Below are 26,292 nucleotides of genomic sequence, written 5' to 3' on the forward strand. Positions count from 1 at the left end.
CACCTCCCTCTTTTGATTTAAACACCTCCCTCTGCAACTGGATCCTGGACTTCCTGACGGGCCACCCGCAGGTAGGTAACAACACATCCGCCACGCTGATCCTCAACACAGGGGCCCCTCAGGAGTGCGTGCTCAGCCCCCTCCTGTACTCCCTGTTCACGCATGACTGCACGGCCAGGCATGACTCCAACCCCATCATTAAATTTGCCGATGACACAACAGTGGTAGGCCTGATCACCGACATCAACAAGACAGCCTATAGGGAGGAGGTCAGAGATCTGGCCGTGTGGTGCCAGGAGTGTATTTGTCACGTGTGCTGAATACAACAGTGAAATGATTACTTACAAGCTCTAACCAATAGTGCAAAAAAGACTACCTCTCCCTCAAAGTGATCAAGACAAAAGGAGATGATTGTGAACTACAGGAAAAAGAGGACCGAGCACCCCCCCTCATCAACGGGGCTGCAGTGGAGCAGGTTGAGAGCTTCAAGTTCCTTGGTGTCCACATCACCAACAAACTAACATGGTCCAAGCACACCATGACAGTCGTGAAGCGGGCACGACAAAACCTATTCCCCCTCAGGAGACTGAAAAGATTTGGCATGGGTCCTCAGATCCTCAAAAGGTTCTACAGCTGTACCATCGAGAGCATCCTGACTGGATGCATCACTGCCTGGTTCGGCAACTGCTCGGCCTCCAACCACAAGGCACTACAGAGGGTAGTGCGAACGGCCCAGTACATCACTGGGGCCAAGCTTCCTGCCATCCAGGACCTCCATGCCAGGCGGTGTCAGAGGAAGGTCCTAAAATTGTCAAAGACTCCAGCCACCCTAGTCATAGATTGTTCTCTCTGCTACCACAAGGCAAGCGGTACCGGAGCGCCAAGTCTAGGTCCAAGAGGCTTCTAAACAGCTTCTACCCCCAAGCCATAAGACTCCAGAACATCTTGTCAAAATGCTACCCAGACTATTCACATTGCCCCCCCCCCCTCTCCACACCACTGCCACTCTTTGTTGTCATCTATGCATAGTCACTTTAATTAACTCTACCTACATGTACATACTATCTCAACTAACCGGTGCCCCCGCACATTGACTCTGTCCCGGCACCCTGTATATATTGTTATTTTTTTACTGCTGCTCTTTAATTACTTTTAACTTTTGTCTCTTATTCTTATCTGTATTTTTTTTTTAAATATACTGTCGGTTAGGTGCTCATAAATAAGCATTTCACTGTAAGGGCCTGTTATAACATTTGATTTGATTTCAAGTCAAACCCATTTTGTTGTGGCTTACCACCACCTTCCTTTATGAGCTCCTCAATAACATTAAAGCCGACAAGTGGGAAGTCAACAGAGTTCTGGCTCACTAGCATGGGAACCTTTATAGCCATATTTGGTACTTTGGATGTCCACCAGCACCTCAATCCACCCCTCAAAGGGTACTCTGGTTCCATTTGCTGCTTTCACATTGCTGTGCTCTTTATCTCCAAGTAATGTGTCAATGGGTTGAATGTCAATGGTGGGCAGTGTCTTCTCAACCATTTCTTTCCCACTAGGCTAACCTGTGCACCTGTGTCTAATAGCGCCTCACATGACACTCCATTCATGAGACATGAAAGCAGACACTTGCCCCCAATTAACTGTGCTTTGTATTTTGCCCATTACTGTATTGTCTGTCTTCTGAATAAAGTGAGAATAATTCTCTGTCACTAGACCTTGCTGTAGTGTCGGTTTGGTTAGTAAATACCTCAGGAAGGGACTTTCCCATGTTTGAGGTCACTGGTCGTCCCCGCCCTGTGCCCTCCTCCAGTTTCCCAGTCTCTGTCCTTTCGGCAGACAACCCACTGCTCGGTGGCCAGCCTGTCCACAGTAGAAGCAATAGATACATTTATCTTTAGTTTGTTTCACACTGGTGTTCCATTTTCCCTTATCCCCCTTCTTCAAACATTGCTGTGTTTGCTACCATAGAGTCAGCACATCGCCCACGCTCACTTTTTGGTCTGATCATTTTTTTCCGGGTTCTTTACGAGGACTGTGACTTGAGTAGTTAACTCTTGGATGGCTACTCTGTTTGCCTGTACATCACCTTGTATGTGACCTTGGTATTATTCCGTCACACTATCACCCCCCTCACTTTGCTGTAATACATTATCAACTACTGAGCACTGTCTGTAAGACCCCCATGGGATTTTAGATTTCTGCGTCATCCCTTGCTGACTCAGTGATTAGATCTACAAGGAAATCATCTTTAATCTTAAAATCAGATACATATGCTTTTAAATCACTTCTTATATTTGCATGTTTGACACTGAATCCTTGATGTAAAGGAAAACACGCTGGACCAATGGTTTGTCATACGTTAGTGTGTCTGCACCCTTGTGGCCAGCACTTATGCGCTGTTTCAACCCAATAAGCCTATATGCAAGTTGCTGTGGGGTCTCTTTATCTAGTCGCTTTGCACTGCCTAGTTTCTGAAACAGCTCACTACTGGCTTTACCTTTCATGTGTGATTTGAGAAATTACTTTAATTCATCAACTGTAAGTCCTTCATAGTTATCTAGCATCTCTAAGAATGTGCCCGACTCTGATAACCTTGAGGACAGCTCTAACTACCTCTGATTCAGAAATGTTTGCTCTGGTTTTCTCAATTTGCTTAAAAATGCTACTATAACTAATATCAGCACCTGAATGGGTGATTTGACCACCAAAGACCTTCAATTCACGTTGTGGCAGAAGGGCTGCCACGTCTGACTCTCACCAGAACACTAGGTCTCTGGATTTCTGGTGTCAGGAATGGCGACTTCCTCAGGAACCACCACATGGCCGCTGTACATTGGTGTGTCTGAGTTTGTTGTCTGTTGACTCTCGTTGTCCTTGTTCGTTGTCCTTTGATGGAGTCCAGTTCTTCTCTCTGGCTGTTGTGTAGTCGTCGGTGTCCCCCAGCAGTTGGGTGACAAGATCCTGCAGAAATAACAGCTGACCGACGCCCTCATCTTCCAGCTCACTCAGCTGTTTACTGTTCATGTAACACAATGTAGTCATGCATTTCTGCATCATTAGCCCCTGTGACAGTGGGAGCCTCTACAAGCGTTTCCCCACTCAGGACAGCTGCCAGTTTGTATAACTGCGTTTCGTTGAGCTGGATCAATCATTTTTGAATGTCCCACACTAGCTTTTTACGTGTTAACTCGTGCCATTCTGCCTACCATCTATTGACTTCTCTGTGTCTATGTTGAACACTTCTGGAAAGGGGGATACCTAGCCAGCTTGCTCTGGTCTCCACACGTTTGTCACCGTGGTTCTTTCACGATCTGCAACTCTGGTCAGTGTTGTAGATCCCAGACGAGCCCCCAAAATGTTACTACCCTCAGAATGGAGTTCTGAGAGCAGTAAGATAGTAATATGAAATGCGGTGTAAAAAAAAAGGAAGCACATGAGAACTTTATCAAGTGACTCCTTTTTAATAATCAATCAAAAGTTGAATAAATGAATATTCATATCATCAAGTTTACATAAATAGGAAATTCATCTCAGATTGAATTTCACGAAATAACAAAAATATTATTGACATTACCCAATGAAACACAACACCATTCAGTATTCAATCTCCTCCATGAACACACTAATATTCAGTCTCCCAGTCTTGTATAGCAAACGGCTCCATTTTATGATGACCACATCAGCAAGAGACAAACAGTTCAAAAGGCTGATGATAGAACCACAACAGAGTATTACTGTAATAACAGCCCAACTACGTTCTGCATCTCCCTTGAACCATGAGATGACATTACTCTCCTGTTGTAGAAACAAACCATCCAAAACATTCACTGTAATATACGTTAGAAAATAGTTACTTGGATATGGACACGCATTCCCCGGTGCACAGGCAGGACCCTTTGAAGCTAGCTAGTAGCCCCTCTCGATAGCTAGCTAGCCTAGCTCACTAGCTTGTTTGCAACATTGAATTTTCTTTAAAAATATAACCCTGTGACCGATAAACAGACTTTAAATAGACATAGTCCATCAAATCCGCAACACATACATGAGAATATAGTCTATATAATGATCAACTCAGCTTGTGTGGCTCAGTTGATAAGAGTGAGGTGTTAGTAACACCAAGGCCATGGATTCAATTCCTATAGGGATCATACTGTATTTTAAGTCACTTTGGATAAAAGCTTTGGCTATGTGGCATATATGATCATATTAATTAGTCTACTGTATCTATACCTCCATAGTAATCCAATGTACGATGGAGAAAATGTACAGTATCTTTTCAGCTAAGTCACTCAGTGTGGGCTCTGTCTTACAGGTAACATGCGTCCTTTGAGGAAGGAGGTGTACCCGGAAACAAGAAAAGGAGGTATTTTCGTTAACAAGTGCAGACTGAGGTGAGTGTGTGTGTAAGGCATCTTCTCTCCCATGTCACTCAGTAGACTGCATGCATTTTATTATATTATATACTGGTTTCCATGCATGTGTTAATTACAAATGCATGATCTTAATTTGAGCCAGTTTGCCAGGCTTAAAAACAATCATTAAGAAGCCAAGTCATTTTACAATCATCATGACATCAAAAGCATTTACAGATGTAGGATCTTAATTTGAGCCAGATTGCTACAGCAAGAAAATAATCCTACAGCAACAGCAAATGTGAATTATTATGTGGATAAAAACGAATGGACATTTTTGTAGGGGTTGATACATTTTTAGTTAGCAAATCAAATCTGAAATTTCTAAAGTGTAAATTACAAACTTTTGAAGCCTTTTTAAAACTCAAATATACTTCACGTTTCCATTTCCTGCTGTGCAGGACAATTCTCTGTAGGCCTCCACTCAAATGAACAGCTTTAGTTCAGCTCTCTACGTACCAGAATACATTGAATAAGAAATCAAGTGCTCCATATTTCATGTTGAATTAAATAAAACTATAATACTATTTTAAAAACACATTTATGAACCTTTATTGATTATAAATGTATCATACTGTACATCCACTGTTACTGTTTTGATCCAGGTTTCGTCGTGGGTTATAGACAAGACATTCATCTGGACCCATCTCTACCATCCAGCCAAGGAAACACCCCTTTTTAGAAGATTGGAGATATTATTATACAATACAGAAGAGCAACGATATATTTTACAAAACAAAGTATTACGAAAACGTCAATGAAATTTAAACTGACCAAACCTACATATTACTGTAACGTTCCAGATGGGTTGTCATAGTAACTAATAACTATACAGTTTGTATATAACATGTATTGTCACAAAAAAATCTGTCACATCTGATAAGATCTATTTCCTTAACATAGTGGGTTCTTTTTCTCCAAAAACAATTTTTTGTTGTTGTAAATTAAAATATGAATTGAACCTATCTTTGTACTTCTTGTCATATCACAACTGTGATATCTTATCAAATGGAAAAAGAGACTATAGAAATACAGGATCCCACAGCTGCCACCAATTATACTGGTAAATTATACAGTACAAAAGGTAATATGATGTATACTAAGGCTGGGATTCAATACAATCACGGGTTATAGGCATTTTCAAAAGCAATGTTCCCGCTTTCAGAGATCCCATTCACGGTAAACAAAATTGCCTTTAAATGCCGCAATGCCAATAACTGGCAATCGGATTGAATCCCACCCGAAATAGCTTGTTTCATTCCAGCTGAAAAACATACAGGTCAATGTTTTGTGTAGAAAATTAAGGTAGATATGAAATCTTCTTTGACCTCCCAAAAAGACAACGAAACCAGAGAACAAGGTAAATGCCTTAAAAACCACTGTTAAGAAAGAAGCCAAGTCATTCAAACCATATCAACCATTTTACAATCATGACATTCAAAGCATTTACAGATGTAGGATTTTAATGAGCCAGTTTGCTACAGCAAGAAAAGAATCCTGTAGCAACAAGAAATGTGAATTATTATGTGGATTATAATTAATGGACTTTTTTGTAGGGGTTGATAAATGTTTTCGTTAGGGAAAATCAAGTCTGAACTTTCAAAGTGAAAATTAAAAACTTCAAAAGCCTTTTTAAACCTCAAATACCTTGCAAGTTTTAAACTATGTGCTGAAAAGTAACAGGTGCATTACACATTCCAAAGGGCATCACAGTCCAAGTTATCAAGCGTAACGAAAGAGATGTGCGTAACACCTAATAAGCTGTCAAGTACTGGAAATCGATAATATAATAAGCTGTCTAGTACTGGATATAGATGAATGGTAACTGGATACTATTTAATTTCAAACAGAATATCATATTAAATAGCAACAGATATCAAATAAAAACAGTTAAGACTTTCAAGTTAAATGATTTACAGTATATAGACTCACTTAAAAGATAAATATATATATATATAAAATCCCCATAATCAATTAAACCTGCACTGTGGTGGAACTTAAGTGCACTATGTGGGTAATTTATTTTTTCATTATTTCATTATTCATGTGTCAATTCCACTTCAATTCAGGAAGTAAATTTAAATTGACTGAATTTAAGTGGAATTGCCCCATCCTGGTCCATACACTACACATTCCCATTCCAAAAACACATGTAAACCCATACAGAGAGAATCACCCTTGTCTCTTCTGTGTGACTGCAGTCCTGTTGTTGTCAATGGGGATTTTACCCAATGTCTCCTTCCCACCTATGGACTGGTCTCCATCACCACCAACAGTAATACCAGCTGGGGTTCTCCCTCTCCCAGCTGTACCCACTGTAGGCCTTTCTGTCTGGGCCAGTCGCTCCACCAGGCCCTGGGGTAGTGGAGGTCTGTAGCGGTATCTGTAGCCGTAGGCACGGAGGTGGTAGGTCCAGTACTCCAGTGTGTACATCAGCACTGGATCCACATAGTGAAAGGATACTGCCAGGTCTGAGCAGCACCGGGGACCCTGGTGAAGGAAAACACACACACACACACTATTCTAAAACGTACTACATGGCCTTTCACTGTATCTGTTGACAGGAACCAAGGCTCCGAATCGCACCCTTAAAAATATCAGGGATTTTTGTATATTCAATTCAACAGCTTGAATTTATACCTGACTATTGTGGTGTTCACTGTCTATTTCACATGGCTTTCAGTATCTTGGGTACTATGAAAATATCATTGCCCCTTTTTGACTGTCAGTCTGATAACCATTTGGAAATAGGCTACCTTGGTTCGAACAGCAGAGACACTGGCTGTGTTTCCACCACAAATACGCTTGTTTACCCCTAATTGTATTGCCGTGTGTCTCGATGGTCCCTGTCTGACAGACTCATAATAGACTTCTCATTTGCATTGCAAAGCTCAAAGAACTAGCGTTATTATCGCTAACAAATTGGCAAATGTTCCTATTGTTGACAGAGTTTTGTCTCAACTGCAATCATCCACTTCAGCATCAATGTAATTGATGTATTTTAAAACTGTACTAACCAGGGCCAAAGACCCAGTGGGACAGACAATCGGAAGTTACGAATGTAACTATGGTTCTACGAATACTTGGAGACCGTCAGTACGGTCGCCACGAGCATGCCCATCAGTTGTTGAACGTTCGTACCTTCACCAAGGATTTTAGCAGGAATTGTTGCAGAAGAAGATGAATGCTGTCCACACACTGAGGTGTTATACATGCCCTCATCGTGTGAAAGTTCAGAACCATGCCAATAAAGGTGACCTTTTGGCTCGGTGTGAAGTTGCTATTTTCGTTGTTCACAGTAAGACCCAGTACGATGACGTGGGTCAGTGTCAGCGCTGTGCTCTCGGCTGCACACTTACAAGAGTTTTTATTTATTTTATTCTACCCTTATTTTACCAGCTAAGTTGACTGAGAACACATTCTCATTTACAGCAACAACCTGGGGAATAGTTACAGGGGACAGGAGGGGGGATGAATGAGCCAATTGTAAGCTGGGGATGATTAGGTGACCGTGATGGTATGAGGGCCAGAAAGGGAATTTAGCCAGGACACCAGGGTTAACACCCTTACTCTTATGATAAGTGCCATGGGATCTTTAGTGACCACAGAGAGTCAGGACACCCGTTTAATGTCCCATCCAAAAGATGACACCCTACACAGGGCAATGTCCCCAATCACTGCCCTGGAGCATTGGGAGAGGGGGCACAGATGAGCCAGTCATCGAGATAAGGAAAGATCTTGATCCTCTGTAGGTGGAGGGAGCTCAGGGCTGCACTCACACATCTTGTGTAGACGTGAGGAGCCAGGGAGAGGCTGAATACAGTGAATGGTATGCATGGTCTTGGAAGGCGAACCACAGAAAACGCCTGTGTTCCGGTAACACAGGAACGTGAAAGTAAACGTCCTCGGACGTGAACCATGTGGCTACAGCACGTAGAACATTGACCATCCGCAACAAGTGAAAGGGGAGCACTTTTAGGAAAACATTGAACTGCTTTAAATACAGAACTGGGTGGAAGCCAGGAAATAGGTTGAGTAAAAGCCATCTTGCTATTTTGATGCTTTTACTTTGTGATCGCGCCCTTCTCCAGGAGAGATGTAATCTCCTGGTTGAGGATGCAAGCTTTCAGAGGGAATGTGACTGAAATCATTCTGACCCCTGAGAATGGTGGGGTTCAGTGTGATGGAACTACAGCCTGTACCCTTGTGAGAGGGTCTTCACCACCCATGGGTCTGAGGGTTGGGATGCCCAGTAGGTCAGGGTCTGCTGGGTAAATCGCCATTCAGTTTCTGCCCCCTAGCCGTTTTTTGGGGTTGTCGGGCTTTCCACAGCCACGGCAGCTCTTGGGCCCTGGGGCGGGGGGGGGCTGCATGGCCGTCTGGGGCTGGTGGGCACCTGTGTTAGGCTGATGGTATGGTCAAGGGCGTGTGAGAGCAGCGAGGTTCACATGCGTCAGGCCTCTCTCTGCCATGACTCTGTGATGCCTGGTTTCTGGGCTGTGAGTTCCACAGCGGTGTAGCCTGACTCAGCTGTTTTCTACCTTCAATGAACCTCTCAGCCACGGGGCTGAAGAACAGTACGTGGACCACTGAGAGATTTCTCAGCATCCGTCTGGAGTCATTGGACATTGGGGCTTGGGCGAGCCAGACCTGGCGACGAGTCACCACTAGGGTGGACATCAGTCTGCCTAGCTCTCTGGTCATGAACGCAAACACTTGAAGAGATGCATCATTCAGTTTGCAGAGGTCCAGGTCTGCATGCTCCGAATGGAGCATCCTGTTCTGTGCTAGCGTAAGCACCGAGAGAGAGTTCTCAATGTGGGCCATGCGGGCCGCTGTGTCGTAGGCTCATGACAGTAGCTCCTTTGTGGCCCTGCACTGACGTCTGGGGCAGCAGGTGTCATCCTTCAGGGCTTCATCTGGGGAGAGCATCAGCTCTGCTATGCATTCATCCACTTTAGGCATATGGTCCAGCCCATGTTGTTTTGAGTCGCACATGGCAGATAGCGTCCAACTATCCTTGCCATGGTGGGCGAGAGCCCGCAGGTCGGCCCAGCATCTCTGAAGCCCCATAAAAAAAGCCAGTGAAGGTAGCACAATGAATGGTGTAGCTGCTGGGGCCTTCTTAAAGAACAGGTTAGCTGCAGGAGCTGTGGCTTGAGGGTCCTCAAGCTCTAGGTTAGCTAAGGCAGTACACAGGACAGGACAGCGCGTAGTGAGGCAGAGCTTTCTTCTGACTCAGTGTGATCAGAGCCTCGGAATGACTCCTCTGACCCATCTTTAGCGTTGAGACTGAATGGGTCCACAACACTGGTTGGCACCCCCTTCGCCATGTTGGGCTTTTCATCATCCTGGTCAGTAAAGTGCCGGTTGGATGCCCGAGTGGAAAGCAGGTCATCGTCAAGGCTATCTGAGTCCTCTGGAGGGAGTGCTATTGGGCCCCGACTCAGGGGGCTCGAAGGAAGGCAAAATCATTTTTAGCTGCTCTATCTCAGGGGGCACCATCGGTTTTGTGGGATTTCCCTCTTTTGGTGGCCCTGGGTGGGTCCTGGCGAACAACGCCGGACACTGGTAAATTATCTGTGAAAACCAGGCCCTCAACTCTGGCTAGCCACACCTCCCTCACCTTCACAGGAAGGATGGTGCAGTTAATGCAGGAGTCAGTAAGGGCCTCACGCAGGTGGCCAATGCCTAGGCAGGCGGGGCACAGATCATGACCATCTTCTATTTGTAGTTCAGCTCCACAAGAGAAACAGTCATGCATGCCCAGCATCATGGTGATGCTGTCACGTCCTGACCAGTAAAAGGGGTTATTTGTCATTGTAGTTTGGTCAGGGCGTTGCAGGGGGTGTTTGTTTTGTGTGGTTCGGTGTTTTTGGTTTATGTTCTATATTTTCTATTTCTATGTGTTTATCTAGTTTTCTATTTCTATGTTGGGTTTTTGGCAATGACCTTCAAATAGAGGCAGCTGGTTGTCGTTGTCTCTAATTGGAGGCCATATTTAGTTGGGTTTGTTTTCTCTTGTGTTTTGTGGGTGGTTGTTTCTAGTATAGTCTGTGCACCTTACTGGACTGTTTTTGTCGTCAGTTTATTTTGTTTAAGTGTTTTCTTTAATAAAGAACTAAGGTGAGCACTTTACCTGCTGCGCCTTGGTCCAATCCTTACGACGCCTATGACAGAACCACCCACCACCAAAAAAGGACCAAGCAGCGGAAGAAGGAGCAGCAGGAGAGATATTTGGAGTCATGGACGTGGGAGGAGATCCTTGATGGCAAGGGTCCATGGAGCCAGGCTGGGGAGTACCGGTGACCGAAGGAGGAACTGGAGGCAGCAAAGGCAGAACAACGTTTCTGGGAGAGGAAAGTAAGGGAGCAACATGAGGCCGAGAGGCATCCCCCCCCAAACAATTTGGGGGGCACACGGGGAGTTGGGCAGAGTCAGAGTGGAGACCTGAGCCAACTCCCCGTGCTTATTATGGAGAGCGACGGATCAAGCAAGCACCTTGTTATGCAGAAATGTGCACGGTGTCGCCCAAACGCATGCACAGTCCGGTACGGCCAATAAGGGCTCCGCAGCATTGCCGGGCGAGAGTTGGCCGGCAGCCAGGGATAAGTGCGCCGGCGCAGCGCATCTGGCCACCAGTGCATCTCCTCAGTCCAGTTTACCCTGTTCATGCTCCCCGCACTAGCCCTGAGGTGTGTGTTACTAGTCTGGCGCCTCCAAAACCAGCCCCACGCATCAGGTCTCTAGTGCGCCTGCCCAGTCCAGTACGTCCTGTTCCTGCTCCTCGCACTAGCCCTGAGATGCGTGTCACTAGTCTGGTGCCTCCAAAGCCAACCCCACGCATCAGGCCTCTAGTGCGCCTGCCCAGTCCAGTATGTCCTGTTCCTGCTCCCCGCACTAGCCCTGAGGTGCGTGTTACTAGTCTGGCGCCTCCTAAGCCAGCCCCACGCATCAGGCCTCTGGTGCGCCTGCCAAGTCCAGTACGTCCTGTTCCTGCTCCGCGCACTCACCCTCCAGTGCGCCTCCATAACCCGGTACAGCCAGTGCCTGCTGTAAGTACTCGGCCTCCAGCGACGCTCTCCAGTCTGCAGCCTTCAGCGACACACTCCAGTCGGCAGCATCCAGCGACGCTCTCCAGTCTGCAGCATCCAGCGACGCTCTCCAGTCTGCAGCCTCCAGCGACGCTCTCCAGTCCGGAGTCTCCAGCGACGCTCCCCAGCCCGGAGTCTCCAGCGACGCTCCCCAGCCCGGAGTCTCCAGCGACACTTCTCAGCCCGGAGTCTCCAGTGACGCTCCTCAGCCCGGAGTCTCCAGTGACGCTCCTCAGCCCGGAGTCTCCAGCGACGCTCCTCAGCCCGGAGGCTCCAGCGACGCTCCTCAGCCCGGAGGCTCCAGCGACGCTCCTCAGCCCGGAGGCTCCAGCGACGCTCCTCAGCCCGGAGGCTCCAGCGACGCTCCTCAGCCAGGAGGCTCCAGCGACGCTCCCCAGCCTAGAGTCTACGGAACGGACATCCAGGTTGGCAAAGTGTGCTAAAGCAGTGAATAAAACAAACTTAGGGAGGAGGCTTCTAATGTTAACATGCATGAAACCAAGGCTTTTACGGTTACAGAAGTCAACAAATGAGAGCATCTGGGGAATGGGAGTGGAGCTAGGCACTGCAGGGCCTGGATTAACCTCTACATCACCAGAGGAGCAGAGGAGGAGTAGGATAAGGGTACGGCTAAAGGCTATAAGAACTGGTCGTCTAGTACGTTCGGAACAGAGAGTAAAAGGAGCGCGTTTCTGGGCGCGGTAGAATAGATTTAAGGCATAATGTACAGACAAAGGTATGGTAGGATGTGAATACAGTGGAGGTAAACCTAGGCATTGAGTGACGATGAGAGGGGTATTGTCTCTAGAGACATCAATAAAACCAGGTGAGGTTACCGCATTGTGGGAGGTGGGACAAGAGGGTTAGCTGAGGCATATTGAGCTTGGCTGGAGGCTCTACAGTGAAATAAGACAATAATCAATAACCAAAACAGCAATGGACAAGGCATATTGACATTAGGGAGAGGCATGCGTAGCCGAGTGATCATAGGGTCCAATGAGTAGCTGGACCATCTGGCAGTCCGAAGGGCAAATCCGGGTTTGGCGGATGCCAGGAAAACGCTACCTGCCCCAATGCATGGTGCCAACTGTACATTTTGGTGGAGGAGAAATAATGGTCTGGGGCTGTTTTTCATGGTTTGGGCTAGGCCTCTTAGTTCCAGTGAAGGGAAATCCTAACGCTACAGCATACAATGACATTCTAGACGATTCTGTGCTTCCAACTTTGTGGCAACAGTTTAGCGTAGGCCCTTTCCTATTTCAGCATGACAATGCCCCCCCGTGCACAAAGTGAGGTCCATACAAAAATAGTTTGTCGAGATCGGTGTGAAAGAACTTGACTGGCCTGCACCTCATCGAACACCTTTGGGATGAATTGGAAGGCTGACTGCGAGCCAGGTCTAATCACTGAAATGAATTTTATCATATCTGTACATTATAGGAACACCTGTAATTCCAAAAGTACAATGATTAATGTTTTGCTTTAGCTTGAGATTAAGAATCAGTGGTAGAGACTTTGTAAGTGCATGAAAAGGTCAACTGTACAAAAGTCAGATTTCTGTGTGTTGAAACTATACTTTCAGTTCCTGTTGATACTATGCTCCAGTCTTACTTCTGCTAGCACATGATAGCAATAGAAGGAAGAAGGATTGGGAAACTAACTGCAAATAACAATAAACTGAACTCCACCTAGCATAGACATCTTTGTATTAGCAACTATTAATTATGAGCTTATATGGTATTAAAGTTAAGGGACATCACCCTGGTCGGGGTGATCCTCAGTAGGGGATAAAAAGGGAAAACACCATATTTTGTGCTGAGTGTGTTACTTGCAAATTACTGTAAGTGTATACTCCGGGTTGCAATCCGGCTTGCAATCCTTATTAAACAAACTAACCTCTGATCAAAGAAGTTTCCTGTGGTCACTTGTGTGCACATAAGGCAGAATTTCCTTACATCAACCAACATCAGTGCCCGACCTGACTAATGCTCTTGAGGCTGGATGGAAGCAAGTCCCCGCAGCAATGTTTCAACATCTAGTGGAAAGACTTCCCAGAAGAGTGGAGGCTGTTATAGCAGCAAAGGAGGGGACGAACTCCATATTAATGCCATGATTTTGGAATGAGATGTTTGATGACCAGGTGTTCACATACTTTTGGTAATATAGTGTACCAAGGGAGAGGGATGCCTAGGGGAGGCAATCCGAATCTCACGTCTTATAGCTGACTAGGCTAACAACCTTTCTGGACGCGGTTATCTCGGGAAGTGACCAGTTTGAGTTATAAATAGTCGTGGCCTCGATAATGAGCACAGCAGTGGAGGATATCTTGACAAGGTTAGCATCGGAGTGCGGTGACCAACACACACAGCCTTCCCTGTAGCTCAGTTGGTAGAGCATGGTGTTTGAAACACCAGGGTTGTGGGTTCGTTTCCCACGGGGGGCCAGCACAGAAAAAAAAAATGTATGATATGTATGAAATTGTATGAAATGTATGCATTCACTACTGTAAGTTGCTCTGGATAAGAGCGTCTGCTAAATGACTAAAATGTCTGCTAAATGACACACCCTAGCAGGTGGGCTAAATCCGCACAAGACAAGGAAGCCAAATATCCTCAGATAAAAGGGATAGGTAGGGGAGACCTGTCACACAGCCTTGGAGGGCGAATTTCGCACTCTGACCCACAGGTCACACAGGCTGTTGGTGACAGACCGACAGTACACACAACTCACATAGAGTTTAGCTTATCGTACCGCTACATGGGAAGATGCAATCCGAAAAAAACAGGAGCAGTGGAGCAGTCAACTTGCGTGATATGGCTAAGCTAACTTTGCAAGAAGAAATAAGACACAGTGTGTGGTCTGACGTATGGTTTTATATGAACCGTGGGGGCACGTCCTCCCACGCTGTCACGTCACCAGCGTGACTTTGTTGTTATTATTACTGGACCTGCACGTAGCACAAGGGATATAATCCATACTTCCAACGATACTGACGGTCTGAAAGGTATGAAGTAGAACCAACATTCATTAATGTTGTCATTCACTGTGAGATATCCTTTACTTAATATGTAGTTTATATTCAGGCTGTTTGTTCATTGAAAATAAATGTAAATATACCATATATTGCACCAAGAGGGTTTGTATAAGACTGTGACGCCCTGGTCAAACGATGCCCTACCTGCATCCTTTAATAGACCAAAAACAAATCGGTGTCACAGGAGGTTGGTGGAACCTTAATTGGGGAGGACGGGCTCATGGTAATGGCTGGGGCGGAATAGGGGGAATAGTATAAAATACATCAAACATAGTTTCCATGTGTTTGATGCCATTCCATTAGCTGAAATCGTAAAATATATATATATATATATCGGACAAGCGATCATTTTCACATTTTCATACATTTTTGGAATGTTTGGGAGTTACGTATACTAAGGCATTTCTGAAAATTCTATAGCAATATAGAGTGAGAAAGCGGCAGTACATTTGGACAATTAATAAACACTGCAGTAAATAAAACATCTGTCTCATCCAGTCTATGTAGACCAGTGCACCATAGCCAATCAGAGCTACAGTAGGCCTTTATGCAAACAAGCCATTGCCACACCGGCCTGTCATCATTCACATTCTTCATTGCAACTGCACAACTTTAGATCATTAGAACACATTCGCTAAAAGCCACAAAATACACCTGAATGGATTTCTGCAAATATGTCAATATCACATGGGAGTCCTCTAACTTTTGGGAACTTTACAGTCCTATTGATCAAACAACCACAACAAGCTCAACAACTAATGCTAGCCAGGTCAAGTTGAGCTAAAATTTAACGAAGGAACATTTGATAAACCCTCTGAAACTTTTTCAAGTAGTTGGCCATCAAAACGATGGGGCCTACTCGTTCTTCTGCACCTTGTTTACATGTTATCTAGAGCGTTCGTGACTATCTATTGTTTTGCCTATGTTTACTAACACCGGTCATATTCAGCGGGTGTTGCTAAATTCATCTGTTATTCTGCACCCTGGCACACTCAGACGAGAGTGCTCTGAAATTGGGGTAAATAGCCAGAGTGAATTTGCGAACGCAAAAGATATGCTACCTGGATAACAGTCGTTCAAGTTCTTGCTAGCTAACCAAATGACACCTGCATCACTAGCTGTGTATAGCAACCGAAAAATGATGTGTGGGGAATAAGCCAGTCACTCACCCACTCCTCCAATGACATGACATCCTCCTAACAGCTAGCTAGCTATCTAACTAATGTTAGGCGCCGTGTTTTTAGCTTGGAATGTTGAATGTTGAGTCAAATAGACCCTATTCTTAAAACCTCTTATAAAGTTGGTTTTGTAGCATAAAGTGGGAATTTGATATTATGATTGTCTATTTGTTTCATATCTGCAAAGTAGTTAAAACATTGTCAGTTCCACTTCAATAATCTGTGAAACTGAAAGCCAACAAGTAAGAACAACAAGACAGACCTCTACGATGGGGTAGTAGCAGTAACTCCAGTACCAGAAGCTCTTGGAGAACTTCCCTGTCAGATGATGCTCGGGAACAAACGGATGAAACGTCTCCCGTTGCAGCGTATCCCTCGAGTCCATAGCCCGAACACCCATCTTCTCCAGACACTGTCCCAGAGCCAAGTCCTCCACAGAGGTGGTATGGGTACACACCTTGGTCTTGAACCCCTCCACGAACCTCCTGAGAGCTTCTTTGCTCAACACATATCCCGCTCCGCCACTCATGTACCCCTGCTTTGCGTAGGGCTTGAAGCGCTTGCCAAAGTAGAGGGGCTCCTCGGGCGTGTGATTGGACAGGACCCAGCGGAGGTTGTCCACCACTACGAAGGTGTCGTCGTCCGCCTTGAGGAACCAGTCGGCATCATTCCCATGATGCTCCAGGGCGTAGTGGAAGGCCCGGATGGTCTTCCAGTAAAGCTGGTCGCGGCCCTCCCCCGTGCCGAGCCCCACTGTGGGGAAGTCTGGAGAAGAAGAATGCTTTATTGCCAATTTTCCTACATTTCACCAACACTGGATTGAGAGCAGTTAGGGTTAAGTGCCTTGCTCAAGGGCACAACAGCAGGAGACAGCATCTAGGATACTTTCAACCAGATTTTTACCATTGGTCATGGGATTCGAACCGGCCACCCTCGAACCAGCCCACCTCTCTGCCCTCTAGGCTACCTGGCTGGGTACCTACCTGGGTCGTCGATAGAGCTCATGAAGACCACCACGTTGCAGTGGCGGCTCCAGGTGGCCTTTACGTGGCGGGCCTTGGTCTGCAGGTTACTGGGACCAGTCATCACCCAGCACAGGATGCGCACCTTCCGGTACAGCTCATCTGCCACGCGACTGTCCTCACCTGAAAACCATAGACAAATTAGAAACAACTTTAATTGATGGAAGAGAGACACTGTATAGTATTCATATTTCCATGGGGAGATGTATGGATGTTTAGGAAAGAGCCTATTTCAATAATGAAGTGTCTTTGTGGCAGCCAAGAGGTCTATTTTCTATATTAAAATACACAACACACACCTTTCATACTTCCACACAGATTTATGAGAAACTTCGGAGGAAATTCATTTCCTTTAACCTGAAGAGGTCCTGTGTCTTATTGGGCCTGTGTACCTGTGTGGTGTGGGTGGTTGAGGTTGATGAGGGGTGCTCCTTCCATCCTCCAGTTATTACTGTCACTAGCCTGTCTCTCCTTCGCCAACGCTGCTACTAAGCTGTCCTGGCCCTCTCCCAGCACAGCGGGCTCCATGCCCATCTCGAACCACACCTGTTTTTACAAATAAAGATGACGTGATTCAAGTTCAATTAAGTTTACTGACTGATAACATCATAATACCATAGCAGGCATACAAAATACAGTAGGTACAGTAAACAGTAACAACAATGCAAGGAGAGAGTACCGTAATTACAGGTGTATAGGTAAGGTTCCTGAATGGCAATTACAGGTGTATAGGTAGGGCTACCTGAATGGTAATTACAGGTGTATAGGTAAGGCTACCTGAATGGCAATTACAGGTGTATAGGTAGGGCTACCTGAATGGTAATTACAGGTGTATAGGTAGTGCTACCTGAATGGTAATTGCAGGTGTATAGGTATGGCTACCTGACTAGTAATTACAGGTGTAAGATAAGGCTACCTGAATGGCAATTACAGGTGTATGGCTACCTCGCTAGTAATTACAGGTGTATAGATAAGGCTACCTGAATGGCAATTACAGGTGTATCGGTAGTTCTACCTGGATGGTAATTACAGGTGTAAAGGAAGGGCTACCTGACTAGTAATCACAGGTGTAGGGCTACCTGACTAGTAATTACAGGTGTAGGGCTACCTGACTAGTAATTACAGGTGTATGGCTACCTGACTAGTAATTACAGGTGTATAGGTATGGCTACCTGACTAGCAATTACAGGTGTATGGCTACCTGACTAGTAATTACAGGTGTATAGGTATGGCTACCTGACTAGTAATTACAGGTGTATAGGTATGGCTACCTGACTAGCAATTACAGGTGTATGGCTACCTGACTAGTAATTACAGGTGTATAGGTATGGCTACCTGACTAGCAATTACAGGTGTAGGGCTACCTGACTAGTAATTACAGGTGTATAGATAAGGCTACCTGAATGGCAATTACAGGTGTATCGGTAGTTCTACCTGGATGGTAATTACAGGTGTAAAGGAAGGGCTACCTGACTAGCAATTACAGGTGTAGGGCTACCTGACTAGTAATTACAGGTGTATGGCTACCTGACTAGTAATTACAGGTGTATAGGTATGGCTACCTGACTAGCAATTACAGGTGTATGGCTACCTGACTAGTAATTACAGGTGTATAGGTATGGCTACCTGACTAGTAATTACAGGTGTATAGGTATGGCTACCTGACTAGCAATTACAGGTGTATGGCTACCTGACTAGTAATTACAGGTGTATAGGTATGGCTACCTGACTAGCAATTACAGGTGTAGGGCTACCTGACTAGTAATTACAGGTGTATAGATAAGGCTACCTGAATGGCAATTACAGGTGTATCGGTAGTTCTACCTGGATGGTAATTACAGGTGTAAAGGAAGGGCTACCTGACTAGTAATTACAGGTGTAGGGCTACCTGACTAGTAATTACAGGTGTAGGGCTACCTGACTAGTAATTACAGGTGTATGGCTACCTGACTAGTAATTACAGGTGTATGGCTACCTGACTAGTAATTACACGTGTAGGGCTACCTGACTAGTAATTACAGGTGTAGGGCTACCTGACTAGTAATTACAGGTGTATGGCTACCTGACTAGTAATTACAGGTGTATAGGTATGGCTACCTGACTAGTAATTACAGGTGTATAGGTATGGCTACCTGACTAGTAATTACAGGTGTATAGGTATGGCTACCTGACAAGCAATTACAGGTGTATAGGTAGGGCTACCTGACTAGTAATTACAGGTGTATAGGTATGGCTACGTGACTAGTAATTACAGGTGTATAGGTATGGCTACCTGACTAGTAATTACAGGTGTATAGGTATGGCTACCTGACTAGTAATTACAGGTGTATAGGTATGGCTACCTGACAAGCAATTACAGGTGTATAGGTAGGGCTACCTGACTAGTAATTACAGGTGTATAGGTATGGCTACGTGACTAGTAATTACAGGTGTATAGGTATGGCTACCTGACTAGTAATTACAGGTGTATAGGTATGGCTACCTGACTAGTAATTACAGGTGTATAGGTATGGCTACCTGACAAGCAATTACAGGTCTATAAGTAGGGCTACCTGACTGGTAATTACAGGTGTATAGGTATGGCTACGTGACTAGTAATTACAGGTGTACAGGTATGGCTACCTGACTAGTAATTACAGGTGTATAGATAAGGCTACCTGACTAGTAATTACAGGTGTATAGGTATGGCTACGTGACTAGTAATTACAGGTGTACAGGTATGGCTACCTGACTAGTAATTACAGGTGTATAGGTAGGGCTACCTGACTAGTCATTACAGGTGTATAGGTAGGGCTACCTGACTAGTAATTACAGGTGTACAGGTATGGCTACCTGACTAGTAATTACAGGTGTATAGGTAGGGCTACCTGACTAGTAATTACAGGTGTATAGATAAGGCTACCTGACTAGTAATTACTGGTGTATAGGTATGGCTACCTGACTAGTAATTACAGGTGTATAGGTAGGGCTACCTGACTAGTCATTACAGGTGTATAGGTATGGCTACGTGACTAGTAATTACAGGTGTACAGGTATGGCTACCTGACTAGTAATTACAGGTGTATAGGTAGGGCTACCTGACTAGTCATTACAGGTGTATAGGTAGGGCTACCTGACTAGTAATTACAGGTGTACAGGTATGGCTACCTGACTAGTAATTACAGGTGTATAGGTAGGGCTACCTGACTAGTAATTACAGGTGTATAGATAAGGCTACCTGACTAGTAATTACTGGTGTATAGGTATGGCTACCTGACTAGTAATTACAGGTGTATAGGTAGGGCTACCTGACTAGTTACAGGTGTATAGGTATGGCTCCCTGAATATTAATTACATGTGTATATGGCTCCCTGAATATTAATTGCAGGTGTATTGGGCTACCTGAATAGTAATTAGGCCTACCTGAATAGTAATTACAGGTGTATAGGGTTACCTGAATAGTAATTACAGGTGTATAGGGCTACCTTAACAGTAATTACAGGTCTTTAGAGTTACCTGAAGAGTAATTACAAGTGTATACAGTTGAAGTCAGAAGTTTACATACACTTAGGTTGGAGTCATTAAAACTAGTTTTTCAACCACTCCCACAAATATTTTGTTAACAAACTATAGTTTTGGCAAGTCGGTTAAGATATCTACTTTGTGCATGACACAAGTCATTTTTCCAACAATTGCTTAGACAGATTATTTCACTTATAATTCATTGTATCACAATTCCAGTGGTTCAGAAGATTACATACACTAAGTTGGCTGTGCCTTTAAACAACTTGGAAAATTCCAGAAAATGATGTCATGGCTTTAGAAGCTTCTGCTAATTAACATAATTTGAGTCAATTGGAGGTGTACCTGTGGATGTATTTCAAGGACTACCTTCAAACTCAGTGCCTCTTTGCTTGACATCATGGGAAAATCAAAAGAAATCAGCCAAGACCTCAGAAAAAAAATTGTAGACCTCCACAAGTCTGGTTCATCCTTGGAAGCAATTTCCAAAAGGCCTGAAGGTACTACGTTCATCTGCACAAACAATAGTACGCAAGTATTAACACCATGGGCCCACACAGCCGTCATACCACTCAGGAAGGAGACGCGTTCTGTCTCCTAGAGATTAACGTACTTTGGTGCGAAAAGTGCAAAGCAATCCCAAAACAACAGCAAAGGACCTTGTGAAGATGCTGGAAGAAACAGGTACAAAAGTATCTATATCCACAGTAAAACAAGTCCTATATCGACATAATCTGAAAGGAAAAAGCCACTGCTCCAAAACCGGCAAAAAAAAGCCAGACTTCGGTTTGCAACTGCACATGGGGACAAAGATTGTACTTTTTGAAGAAATATCCTCTGGTCTGATGAAACAAAAATAGAAATGTTTGGCCATAATGACCATTGTTATTTTTGGAGGAAAAAGGGGGAGGCTTGTAAGCCGAAGAACACCATCCAAACCGTGAAGCACGGGGATGGCAGCATCATGTTGTGGGGGTGCTTTGCTGCAGGAGGGACTGGTGCACTTTCAAAATAGATGGCTTCATGAGGAAGGAAAATAACGTGGATATATTGAGGCAACATCTCAAGACATCAGTTAGGAAGTTAAATCTTGGTCGCAAATGGGTCTTCCAAATGGACAATGACCCCAGGCATACGTCCAAAGTTGTGGCAAAATGGCTTAAGGACAACAAAGTCAAGGTATTGGAGTGGCCATCACAAAGCCCTGACCTCAATCCTATAGAAAATTTGTGGGCAGAACTGAAAAAGCATGTGCGAGCAAGGAGGGCTACAAAACTGACTCAGTTACACCAACTCTGTCAGGAGGAATGGGCCAAAATTCACCCAACTTATTGTGGAAAGCTTGTGGAAGGCTACCTGAAACATTTGACCCAAGTTAAACAATTTAAAGGCAACGTTACCAAATACTAATTGAGTGTATGTGAACTTCTGACCCACTGGGAATGTGATGAAAGAAATAGAAGCTGTAAGAAATCATTCTCTCTGCTATTATTCTGATGTTTCACATTCTTAAAATAAAGTGGTGATCCTAACTGACCTAAGACAGGGAATTTTTACTCTGATTAAATGTCAGGAATTGTGAAAAACTAAGTTTAAATATATTTGGCTAAGGTGTATGTAAACCTCCGACTTCAACTGTAGGTAGGGCTACTTGAATAGTAATTACAGGGCTATAGGGCTACATGAATACTAGTTACAGGGCTGTAGGGCCACTAGAATATTGGAAACACTTCAGGAAGTAAAGCTAAACAAAGGGATGTATTCAATCCACTAATACTAAACATGGGCTTGTAACATATAAACATCTTTATTTTTGTATTCTGATCTTGAACAATGTGAGTTTTGGCACAGAGACTGAAAGTGAATCCTGCCACCAGGAGGCTTCTAGTGGACCTGAAAGGTTTAGATCAGGACAACTAAGGTTAAGAAACTGTATACAATTCGTTTTTATGTTGGAAATTATAATATTTACATTTCCAATTTAAGTCTGTGAAATGAAATGTTGATAACAAGCCGAGTAGACAATCAGATAAAACCAGGCAAGGTAGCTAGCTAGCCTAATTGATTTAGCTTTTCTCTTGTCTTGTCTTGTCTTTTTGATGTAAATGTTTTCATTGATAACTGTACAAAATAAAATACTCATACTTGACATTTTGAAGAGCATTTTTCATTGGGTATGAGCTAGACCTAGATAAAATGAACTTGCTAGTAATTCAGTTAAGATATGAAGCTAGCTTGCTAGCTAGCCAGTCATACAGAAGAGAGGGCTGCTGCAGGATTGCTATTTTACCAGTAAAATGTATCATCCCTATATAGCTAGCTAACTACATAGCTGCATATCTCGATATAGTGGAATTATGTTTTTAGAATGTTTTACTAATTAAAAATGAACACCTGAAATGTCTTGAGTCAATTATTTATTCAACCCCTTTGTTATGGCAAGCCTAAAAAGTTCAGGAGTTAAAATGTGCTTAACATGTCACATAATAAGTTGCATGGACAGTGTAATAATAGTGTAAGAAGTCAGTGAAACGGCTGTAACTAAAGAAAAAAGCATATTGATAATTTGAAATCATAATAGTGATAGCTTTTACTGTGAAAGCTATAACTATTATGATTTCAAATTATCAATATGCTTTTTTCTTTATATTCATTAGGAAGTTGTGTAAATGGCAGTTGTTTGGGGGAAAAAGCATATAAGTTACGCATTTTCACAGGTGTTTTTTCTTGACTGATTACCATTTCATTGATGTGGTGCTCCATATATAGGATCTTAGTTGGATCACTTTTGTTAATGAGAATTTTCCTGAAAACTTGTAGTGTATTCAAAGTTTAAAAGGGCTTCTAAAGTTTCAGACTTGATTTGCCCTAACGTAAAATGTGTCAACCTCTACAAAAATGTTTAATTAATTATAATCCACATAATAATTAAAATGTCCTGTTGCTGCAGGATTACTTTCCTGCTGTAGCAAACTAGCTCAAATTAAGATCCTACATCTGTATTGCATGTTATATCGTTTGAAAGGGCTGTTTCTCAGCTTTCAAAATATGTATTATGTTGTCATTTATGGTTTGACACCAGCAAATAATGCTCATTAATGTACGCAGAGGTCATGGTCTCAATAAATTCAGGAAATCCAAAACTCTCCTACAGATGATGTAACAATGCCAATATGGCGATTTACAGTTACAGTTAGCTGGTGTTCTGCAGCCTAGTGTTTCCATTTCCCTTTAACCCACCTGGCGCAGGAAGTACAGGCTGAGGGTTCCCACTAAGAAACCCATGAAGAAGCAGCATCTGGAGCCACTCAGGCCTTTCATGGTGACCTCCTCCCTCCCTCTCCTTCTCCTCCTCTCTAGTAGTTCCTCCTTGTCACTATGATCACAGCATCTCTGTCTGAGATTAAAAGAGAACAGTAGGGATGAATAGGCAGACAAGATAGCCACCTAGAAGCAACAATAATTTCAAAAGTAGTTTCCTTCACGTAGCCAGAAACCAAATGATCGTTAATCATAAATGTCTGAATGGTTTAAAGGACAACTCCACCACTTTTAAACCTCCTTTTCCAACTCTCCAGCACAATGCCAGTGTGCACATACATGTGTATGTGAAAACGGTGCATTTCTACATTTTGTAGAAAAAATTCAAATTAAAAAGTTTTACCGGATGACATCATCAAAAGTTTAAACATTTCAATAACAGTGATTTTCTTACTTTTAACCCTGCCCTATTGTGCTGAAGATAATGAATATAAGGTTGAAAAGTGGCGGAACGATCCTTAAAGTAGTAAATTGTTTGTCTTGCATGAACCATGACAGCTCAGCCCAGCTACCTGTGAAAGTACACACTGGAGGCCAAGTCAGGAACCTTGATCTGTAGTCTTTGTCTAGAGAAACCAGTTGGCCGATAACAATGGAGTATGCCCAGTACGGGAATCTTGAGTCCATGCAATCTTATCACCCAGGTATATGCTCTACAAGAGTGAAAGCGCAAACAGGAGTGGCCAGTTTACTAGAATCCGGTCCATTGACTAGAAGTGAAATTTCAAAAGACATTTCAGACGTGCAGTACGGGAAACTTGAGTCCATGCAATCTTATCACCCAGGTATACGCTCTTGTTGGATTAATTTATTTTAGATGAGAGTGAAACTACAGGAGTGAAAGCGCAAACAGGAGTGGCCAGTTTACTAGAATCCGGTCCATTGACTAGAAGTGAAATTTCAAAAGACATTTCAGACGTGCAATGGAACTACAGAGACCCTTGCCACCATAGTTTTCAGATAAAAAAGCTCACTTTAGCACATATGGAGGTTAGAGACCTCTAATCATGAACCAGGAAGTTAATTATTTACACTAAATAGGCCAAGCTTATATAACCCCTTAACAGACAGGGTAGGTTACACTGTCTGTACCCCCTCTGCTGCCTGCTGTACTGCACTGCAAAACATGTCTAAACACAATGACACAATGGTAACATTGTATACTACAGTTTGCAAGCTACCCCGTGTCTTCCCTAGCCTAATCTCCTGGTGGGTGAGAATGTGGACTAGTCCTAATGACTGGAGAAGATAAATTGATACAATGTTACAGAGACCATCACGACAACATAACAGTGACGCGTGTTACCGCTATCATCTATCCACGTCAATACATTTGATATGTTTATCATCAGTTATTGTGTCCCAAAATATAATAATTACCTGTGTTTGTTGACCAGAGACCAGAGTTTGTTGACGAGAAGATGGAAAGCAACCTCCACATTGAGAGTGCATCCTAGCCTACAATAAATGGATGAAATTCGAGACTAAAGGACGGCATATAACATTACACCATCACACAGTGGGTCAGTCCAGTATTGAAGTTTGTAAAGGTCTCTTTGTACACAACCGCTCAGAAAATAAACGACACCATGACTAACGTCACTGTAGAATCCACATTTTTAAGCATTACAGTGTAATCTCCGAAACCGCGGCATTTGAAAAATGGAAATATCGCGTTTGACCTAAGAGCCCGCCTTCTCCCCGAAACCACGCTCCTAAATGAGAGGATCAAAATGTGCGAGACGCTGCGCAGAATTACAGATTTTGCAGCCTCGGTAAAGATCCCTTTTAAAAAAACTAGTTGCGGGTTAGTTATTTCGCAGTGGACAACCATTTGCAGATCAGTGAACAGTGAACAGTGATCAGTGATCAGTGATCAGTGAATCTGCGCATCACCTTGTTCGCAATGCATGATCATTTGAAGATCAGTGATTCTGCGCTTCACATTGTTCAAGCCAAAAACAATACAAAATAAATACTCTTGAGTATATTGGGTGCGTTCCAGATGTGATAAAATAATAGAGATACAAGGATACGCCTAGGGATGCAGGAAGCAACTGAAAAATAAAATCCAATAAAATGTTATTACATTTTACATTTTAGTCATTTAGCAGACACTCTTATCCAGAGCGACTTACAGTGAATGCATACATTTCATACAGTTTTTCTCCGTACTGGTCCCCCGTGGGAATCAAACCCACAACCCTGGCGTTGCAAACACCATGCTCTACCAACTGGTCACATACACATATTTTAGCTGATGTAATTGCGGGTGTAGCAAAATGCTTGTGTTCCTAGCTCCAACAGTGCAGTAGTACCTAACAATTCAAAACAATAAAACGCTTCACACAAGTTTTCCAGTCATTTTAATCAATGAAATACCTACATTTATTTAGAAGAATATGACTTTTAAATACTTTAACGAGATTAGTAGCCTACACTGCGTGTCTTTATAGGCCTATGTGTCTGCAGTTATAACTAGGCCTTTATAGCCCACTCAGAACTTCTGGGTAAATAACTGCAGCCTGGTAGTATTTGCACAATTCTAACTGTCTGAATTTGGTATCATTTACAGAACCAGTCAAAAGTTATAAAAAAATCTACTCATTCAAGGGTTTTTCTTTATTTTGACTATTTTCTACATTGTAGAAGAATAATGAAGACATAATGACTATGAAATAACACATAAGGAATCATGTAGTAACAAAAAAAGTGCATCTATGGGATCGG

The 26,292-nt window shown here is 43.5% G+C and overlaps 2 protein-coding genes and 1 long non-coding RNA gene across 7 annotated transcripts in view; 1 reads left to right on the forward strand and 2 right to left on the reverse strand.

Annotated features, from left to right (window-relative positions):
- Positions 1-5,370, forward strand: part of LOC115165493 (tachykinin-3) — a 26,572-nt gene extending 21,202 nt beyond the window's left edge. For both annotated transcript variants that reach the window (XR_003870182.1, XM_029718656.1), the window contains 2 exons: positions 4,313-4,391; positions 5,018-5,370. Coding sequence is in view for 1 of the 2 variants with exons in the window: in XM_029718656.1 (XP_029574516.1) it covers positions 4,313-4,391; positions 5,018-5,036 (98 nt within the window). In the remaining variant the exon portion in view is untranslated. The remainder of the gene's footprint in view (positions 1-4,312; positions 4,392-5,017) is intronic.
- On the reverse strand, positions 4,938-25,387 carry LOC115165492 (glycoprotein-N-acetylgalactosamine 3-beta-galactosyltransferase 1-B). Of its 3 annotated transcripts, XM_029718653.1 has the most exons (7): positions 24,943-25,385; positions 24,075-24,215; positions 23,482-23,638; positions 17,133-17,286; positions 16,702-16,863; positions 15,981-16,483; positions 4,938-6,902 (listed from the first exon to the last, which is right to left on the reverse strand). In XM_029718653.1, the coding sequence occupies exons 3-7, from the start codon at positions 23,560-23,562 to the stop codon at positions 6,585-6,587; spliced, it is 1,218 nt and encodes a 405-aa protein (XP_029574513.1). In that variant the 5' UTR covers positions 23,563-23,638; positions 24,075-24,215; positions 24,943-25,385; the 3' UTR covers positions 4,938-6,584. The 3 variants fall into 3 exon arrangements, with proteins under 3 accessions (XP_029574513.1, XP_029574512.1, XP_029574515.1); XM_029718652.1 differs by lacking the exon at positions 24,075-24,215 and having other exon boundaries at positions 24,943-25,384; XM_029718655.1 differs by lacking the exons at positions 23,482-23,638; positions 24,075-24,215 and having other exon boundaries at positions 24,943-25,387.
- On the reverse strand, positions 17,294-20,292 carry LOC115165494 (uncharacterized). Of its 2 annotated transcripts, none has more exons than XR_003870184.1 (3): positions 18,466-20,292; positions 18,210-18,366; positions 17,294-17,976 (listed from the first exon to the last, which is right to left on the reverse strand). It is a non-coding gene; the product is annotated as an uncharacterized LOC115165494 (long non-coding RNA). The 2 variants fall into 2 exon arrangements; XR_003870183.1 differs by having other exon boundaries at positions 17,294-17,447; positions 17,518-17,976; positions 18,210-20,292.
- Positions 25,388-26,292: the final 905 nt, after the last annotated feature.

Source organism: Salmo trutta, chromosome 28, assembly GCF_901001165.1.
Source record: "Salmo trutta chromosome 28, fSalTru1.1, whole genome shotgun sequence".
Classification (NCBI taxonomy): Eukaryota; Metazoa; Chordata; class Actinopteri; order Salmoniformes; family Salmonidae; genus Salmo; species Salmo trutta.